At 40.7% G+C, this 7,124-nt stretch overlaps 1 protein-coding gene across 2 annotated transcripts in view; it reads right to left on the reverse strand.

Moving 5' to 3' along the window:
• LOC132813898 (protein disulfide-isomerase TMX3-like) overlaps nt 1-5,835 on the reverse strand; it is a 143,231-nt gene extending 137,396 nt beyond the window's left edge. For both annotated transcript variants that reach the window (XM_060823293.1, XM_060823287.1), the window contains exons 1-2: nt 5,776-5,835; nt 5,568-5,622 (exon numbers count right to left, since the gene is read on the reverse strand). In XM_060823293.1, coding sequence (XP_060679276.1) covers nt 5,568-5,622; nt 5,776-5,830 — 110 coding nt within the window. In that variant the 5' untranslated portion in view covers nt 5,831-5,835. The remainder of the gene's footprint in view (nt 1-5,567; nt 5,623-5,775) is intronic.
• Between the last annotated feature and the right edge of the window lie 1,289 nt (nt 5,836-7,124).

Raw genomic sequence — 7,124 nt, forward strand, 5'->3', positions numbered from 1 at the left:
AGAGAAGAATGACAACAGACTCCCATTCCTCGGTCTGACAGTTGAATTTACAGTTAACGGAGAGCTCCAAACCAGTGTCTACAGAAAAACAAAACAGACCAAATACTTAACTTTAGAAGCAATCATCCCAACACCCACAAACCGAGCTGCATCAAGGTATTATTTCAATGAGTTACATCACACTGCAACACCCAAGAACTACAAAAACAACAAAAGATAGATATCTACACAACGTTTTCAAGAAAAACAGGTATCCAATAAACAAAATCCGATGATTCCTCAGAAATAAACCCAAACAAGCAGACAACAACCAAAAACTACAGCCACATTACCTTACATCAAAGACATATCAGAAATGACTTCCAGACTACTCAGATCCCTTCGCATCATGATAGCCCACACACATACCAACATACTTAAAAAACAACTAATGAACGTAAAGGATCCATTAGATTCTACCAGCAAAACTAACATCATTTACAAGATACCATGCAAGAACTGTAAAAAAAAAACACACACTACATCGGACAAACAAGCAGGAAACTTACCACCAGGATACATGAACACCAACTAGCCACCAAAAGACACGAACCACTATCACTAGTTTCCGTACATATAGACAGACAAAGAAGGATACCACTTTGACTGGGACAACACACATATCCTAGCACAGATGAAACAAAGACACACATGAGAATTCTTAGAGGAATGGCATTCTAACCAGAACTCCATCAGTAAACACATTGATTTAGATCCCATCTTTCTTCCCTTGAGAGAAAAAAAAACAGAAATGACATCACCCACCTTAAGAAACCAAGGCCTATAAATAGACGCGGGACATACCACTAGTGCTTCACCGGAAATTCTTATTGATGTTACCTAGTCATGGTGACGAAACATCTGAAAACAAACCTTCCAGCTCAGCGAGATAACTTGCATACTTCTTGGATCTCTTGACGAGAAATCCCAGTTTTCAATGAATACAATAATGTCTGGATCCCATGAATTGCAAACTTACTGATTTACTGAATACAAATGCTTCATCAAACTTTCATGATTCTCGTTGAAGACTTCCTCCAAAATAATGATACATCACTCTGGATGACATCAGTTCAGGTGGAGTAATGCAAACCTGAAATTTCACCAGGGTAAACCTTTCTCTTTAAAAGGTGGTCATGATTGTCACTCCTGAATTGAAAACAGGTAGGTCTTTTCATTATTGTTTGACCCTATTTTTGTCTGCTTTGCCCGTGGATTCCCATCAACACAAACCATACGCTATTGAGGTGCGCCAATTACTGAATAAATCAGCTCTTGGATCCACTTAAATCTTTTGTTACCAAAGCAATATTTTCTTGTTGTTCATCCTCATCATATTCGTCCTCAGTATTATCGATTTCACAATTTGTAAATCTATAAATTAGCATAAAGACAAGTTTCAATTTGTTCCTTCTGGACTCTTGCTTTGTCCGGAAGTCAACTTCCCGCTCACTATTAGATATAAAGTCCAATGAACATTACCTACTCTCAAATTAACATTGACACTGATCTGGTTGGCCTTCTAGGGATCTGCATTTCTAATGGTCCTACATCAGTCTTGGCTCATAACTTTAGGATGAAATTCATGATACTATGAGAACTAGGGCCACAGTCAATGAATGATTTGAAAGTGAAATAATGAGGTTGTACTGCATATTGAGAGAGGCTAAATTGACAAGGCAGGGTCTTCATGGTGACCTCAGTACAAGAACTGAACCTGGTCTGTTTCATTCTGCAAACCAGTTGTCAAACAAAATGAGCTAACCTACCCAGTCAAGTAGCTGATCTTGAAGAAAACTGCCACAATTATATACTAATACTATGCCATCGGCTTCTTCCTCTGTGTTTCTAGCATCATGCCAAAGGAATGAGCAGACATCCAGCAAAAGTAATGACATCAAGATAAGCTGCCAATTACATTGAAATATTCTCACAGACAACTAACAGAGAAATAGAGAGTGAGGGCTGCAGATGCTGGAGAGTCAGAGACGACAAAGTGTGACGCTTGAATGTGTCAGGCAGCATCTGAGGAGCAAGAAGCTGATGTTTCAGGCATAACCCTTCATCAGGTCTGGGGAGGCGGAAGGGGGATGAGCTATAAATGGGGGGGTGCGGAGAGAGATGGGGATAGGTTGGTGGGATGGTGATAGGTGGACAAAAGATAGCAGGTGACTGTGATAGGTCAGTGGGAAGTGTGGTACGAATAGGTAGAAACGAAGATGGATAGGTAGGTCAGGTCAAGAAGACTGTGCTGAGTCAGAGGGTTGGATCTGGGATGGGTTGGAGAGATTTGAAAGTGGTTAATTCAGTGTTGAGGCTGTGTGGTTACAGGTTGTTGAGGCAAAAGATGAAGTGTTCTTCATCCAGTTTGTGGCTTGCCTCGTTTAGGCAGTGGAGGCAGCCCAAAATGGACACATTATTTGAGGAGTGGGAGGTAGAGTTGAAATGGATGGTTACCAGGAAGTGGGGTTGGTTGGTCTGTATGGACCAGAGACGTTCCCTTAAACCATTCCATGAGTTTGCACTCGGTCTCTCCGATGTAGAGGAGACCACATTGAGAGCAACGGATGCAGTAAGTGAGGTTCGAGGATATGCTAGCAAGGAAAGGTGTCAGGGATGGAGAAGGGTTTGGTAGGGAGTGTGAACGCCTCAATTGCAACTTCTCCATTTCTTGCACTTCCACTCTCGAACCACACCACCAACCACAACAAGGATCGAATCCCCCGGACCTTGCATTCCACCCCGCTAATCTCCAAATCCAATGTATCATCCTCGCCATCTACAGTCAGACTCCATCAAAAATATATTTCCCTCCTCACCTCTATTCGCATTCCAGAGGGACCAAATCCTCCATGATTCATTTGTTAGGTCCACACTTCCCACTAACACCCCTCTTCCCATGCTGCACCCACACCTCCCCCCTCATCCCCATCCAACGCCCCAAAGGAACATTCCAAATCTGGCAGAGATTTTCTTGCATATCCTTGAACCTCATTTACTGCATCCAACTGGGATTCACCACTTTCCAAATCTCCCCAACCCATCCCTGATTCAACCCTCGAACTCGGCACCACCCTCTTGAACTGACGTACCTGTCTAACTTCCTTCCCACCTATTTATCACAATCACATGCTACCTTTGTCCACCTATCACTACCCCATCTTTTCCCTCGTCCCACCCCTCAATCTATTTCTGAGCCACATTTCCAGTCCAGATGAAGGGTTAGATGCAAAATGTCAACTCTCTTGCTCTTCAGATCCTACCTGACCTGTGTCTTTTCCACCACCAGAAAAATAGAATGATGGAATTTGTTTACTGTTTAGGCTTTTCAGATAACAAAATGAGTGAGTGACTAAAAATCTTACATTTCACATTTAAAAAAAAAGGAACAATATAATATTCAACAAGTATAAAATTAAGTTTTGAGGGCCACTGAGGCTATTTGGCTGAAATAATGAGCTAAATATATTTTATGTTAAAAACACTGTCTCTAGACACTTCACAGAAGCATTATAGAACAAAAGTGAACCACAAGACATTAGGTCAGGTGAACAAAAGCTTATTCAATGAGGAAGATTTTAAAAACAGTGATTAAAGGAGAAAAGAGCTGAAAATGTGTTGCTGGAAGAGCGCAGCAAGTCAGCCCTTCATCAGGCTTATGCCCGAAACATCGAATTTCCTGTTCCTTGGATGCTGCCTAACCTGCTGCGCTTTTCCAGCAACACATTTTCAGCTCTGATACTCCAGCATCTGCAGACCTCACTTTCTCCTTTAAAGGAGAAAAGCAAGATAAAGAGGCAACAAAGGGCAGGTAGGGTATTCCAAAGCTTGAAGCCTCAGCAACTTTGATCGCAACTAATGTTGGAGTGTACAATAGGCTAAATTAGAGGAGCACAGATAAAAGCCATTAAAGAAATGGTAAGCTGCCGTGGACAAAACTGTATAATCACACAGCATCTTCTGAGCTGCCACATTTAATTGTACGTACCATAGACATTGCTGTCAGTTTTCAAACAGTCATAATCATTGAACACGAACAGGTTCATTGACATTACCAAAGAGTCCAACTCACATTTTACTGCATTTTTCATGTTTGCAGATGATTTAGTCCAAAGAATTCAACTGTATTTGTAAAGCATGACATATCTGTGGTATTTCTTGGTTCTTTCCCATCTACAGCTTCTCTTTTAGAAAATGACATTTACAACTCAATTGCTGTTCAAAAGAAAATGCAGCTTATTTAAAATATCTTCTAAAATCCTCAACTGATTTGGTTGTTTGAAGCAATATACAAGGAAAGCCTTGAAAACTATAATGGTGTCATCAACACCCAATGATATGGTGATATGGTGCCTAATGTGATTCAAAATCACTGTGGTACAAATGAGATAAACTTTAATTCAGCTACAGCATCAGTTTGAATATTACAACTAGCCACAGTAATCTAGCCAACAGATGGATAATGGTAGAACCATCTCTAATCTTGTCAGCAGAAATATAATTTTAAAGAAAATATAAATTGTGTATTAACAGCACTTTCATTTTGAACTTTAGCTCAGATGTATGTTCTTTAACAGCAAAAGTAGCTTGGTTTCTTGCTAGTATAAAAGAGGCTGCTCATTTCCAACAAACATAAGAACCAAATAGTCTCCCAGCTTGAATCATTGCAACTTTATACAAACACTCATACAAATCATTTACTGTCCAGTAAAGGCAATTTACAAAAAGTCAGCACATGTACCTGGAGGCACACTTGACCTGCACAGTTTCAATGTGTTAAAAAAGTACCTGCAGCTATTCCCATTTACCTCTCCAGTTGTAAAATATCAAAATTCTTAAATTATTATGTTCCATAATCTATGAAAACTATACAATGTATAAATAGTATGTTCATTACAGAAACAGTGCGTTTGCACTAACTAGGCTTGGGGGGTGGGGTTGGTGGGTGGAGAAAACTAATTTTAAGAGGAATTTCACACAATTATGGAGAACAAACTTGACTACAGCAGGTCCACAGATCTGAATACGATTTTGTCTTATAAACATAAATGCTAAAAGTCCATACTTACACAGCTTGCTGTAATAACGACAATTACATCGGCAGAATGAAAATCAAGCACTAAACTATCGTATAACACGCGTGGTCTGTCAGACTCAAAGCTGAGCAAACCCTTAGAATTAGACAATCGTAACAATTTGTTCTTTCCAATAGCAACGTCACCTGTCACTTTTAAAGGCTCGGGCCTTGCTTACAATCTAAGGAAAACTGAAAAATCACTTATCATATCTTCAAGAGTTTGGGAGCAACACCTCCCTTATATGTGGGACAAATATATAAGCATTCCGCTCTGGTAAGAAAAAAAATGCACTGTGTTAACAACCATATTCATCCCATTCCTGACAAATGCACGTGGACTCGGGTTGTTTTTCAGCCTATCGAATGAAAAAGCACTATTTTCCTCAACGCTAGCGCGAAGCGTGAGAAACGCTGAGGGATCACATACAGTCATCAACTCGGTGTTACTTACGTTTCATCGAGATCTATGGCAAAGGAAGAGACCGCAACGCTCCGGAAGGCTGTAACTGCAACAGAACAGAGAGACAAAAACACATCTGGTCAGATAACACTCGAAGGGACTCACATCTTGGATAATCACTCGTCTTCTTTTAATGTAAAAACATTAGTAATGATTCAGTAGAGGTGGAAAGAACAAGCCCACACCGCACGACACTTACCTCCCCACAACAACAACACAACATGCACCACCTTTCCCGGTACACTCGCTGCCATTTTGCTTGTGAAGAGGCTGAGCCTGGCCAATTCGGCGCATGCGCTCAACCGTACGCCCCGCAGCGGCTGCGTCGTCATGGAGACCGGGCCTGGTCCACTGGGCGGATAATGGAGGTATTCACATTTGGCATGGTCAACGCTCCAAACTAGTCTTTTGTTTCCGATTTGAAATGAAGACTCATGCGAAAGACAGCAACCAGGGTGTTTCTTGATGGAGTTGTGTGCCGTCCAGAAATGCACTGATGGCATTCATCTTAGACAGCATCTTCCGAACCCACCACTTCCATCTAGAAGGACAAGGGCAGATTACCACCAACTGCAAGTTCCACTCCAAATCATTCAACATCCTGACTTGGAAATGTATTGCTATTCTTTCAGTGTAGCTGTGTCAAAATCCTGGAATTCTCTCCCCAATGGTGTTGAATATGTATCTACACCACGTGGACTGCAACAGTTCAAGAAGGCAGCTCACTACCAACATCTCAAAGGCAATTAAAGATGAACAGTAATTGCTGGTCTAGCAAGCGATGCCCACATTGTACATGTGAATTATAAAATGTATATAATAGGTATAAACAGTTCAATATTGGAAGTACTCAGCATTTCTGGCAATATCTAGAGAGAAAGCAAATAAATCTGTCATCAGAGGTGGGAAAACAGTGAAACCTCACCCTTTCATACACTTTGTAGGACAGGGAAGAGACAGCAAGCCACATAGAAAAGACACAAGCCCAAGTCAACTGGTTGACTCCCATTTAAACTTAACTGCATATGTACACACCCAGTTCTGAAGAAGGGTCACTGGACCCGAAATGGTAACTGATTTCGCTCCACAGATGCTGCTGATATTTTCCAGGAATTTATATGTTTGTTTCTGATTTCCAGCATCCTCAGTTTTTTTTTGTTTTTTTTTTGTGGACATACCTAAATGCCTAAATTACACACCTCCTTCCTGAATGAAAATGTTACACAATGTTCAATATTCCACAGTGTTGGTTACATTTCTATTTTTGCATTGACTTACGACTCTAACTTAGCTGCTAGTTTCCTATTAATAAGAGGACACTGTCTTTCTTGACCCATACCTTTAGAACTTGCAGAAACACCTTGCCCGAAGTCTAGGGTGAACTTTTATCCAGCAAGGACTGATTTTTGTCATGGCTGGATCTGCTGGGTATTTCCAGTATTTTCTAGTATTACACAGATATTATTGAATATTTTAATATCTGCAACTCTTTCATTCCACTCCTGGCCAACACTAGTTTTAGAGATTTTAATTGGTACAGGGATATTT

The sequence above is a fragment of the Hemiscyllium ocellatum genome, chromosome 4 (genome assembly GCF_020745735.1).
Source record: "Hemiscyllium ocellatum isolate sHemOce1 chromosome 4, sHemOce1.pat.X.cur, whole genome shotgun sequence".
NCBI lineage: Eukaryota > Metazoa > Chordata > Chondrichthyes > Orectolobiformes > Hemiscylliidae > Hemiscyllium > Hemiscyllium ocellatum.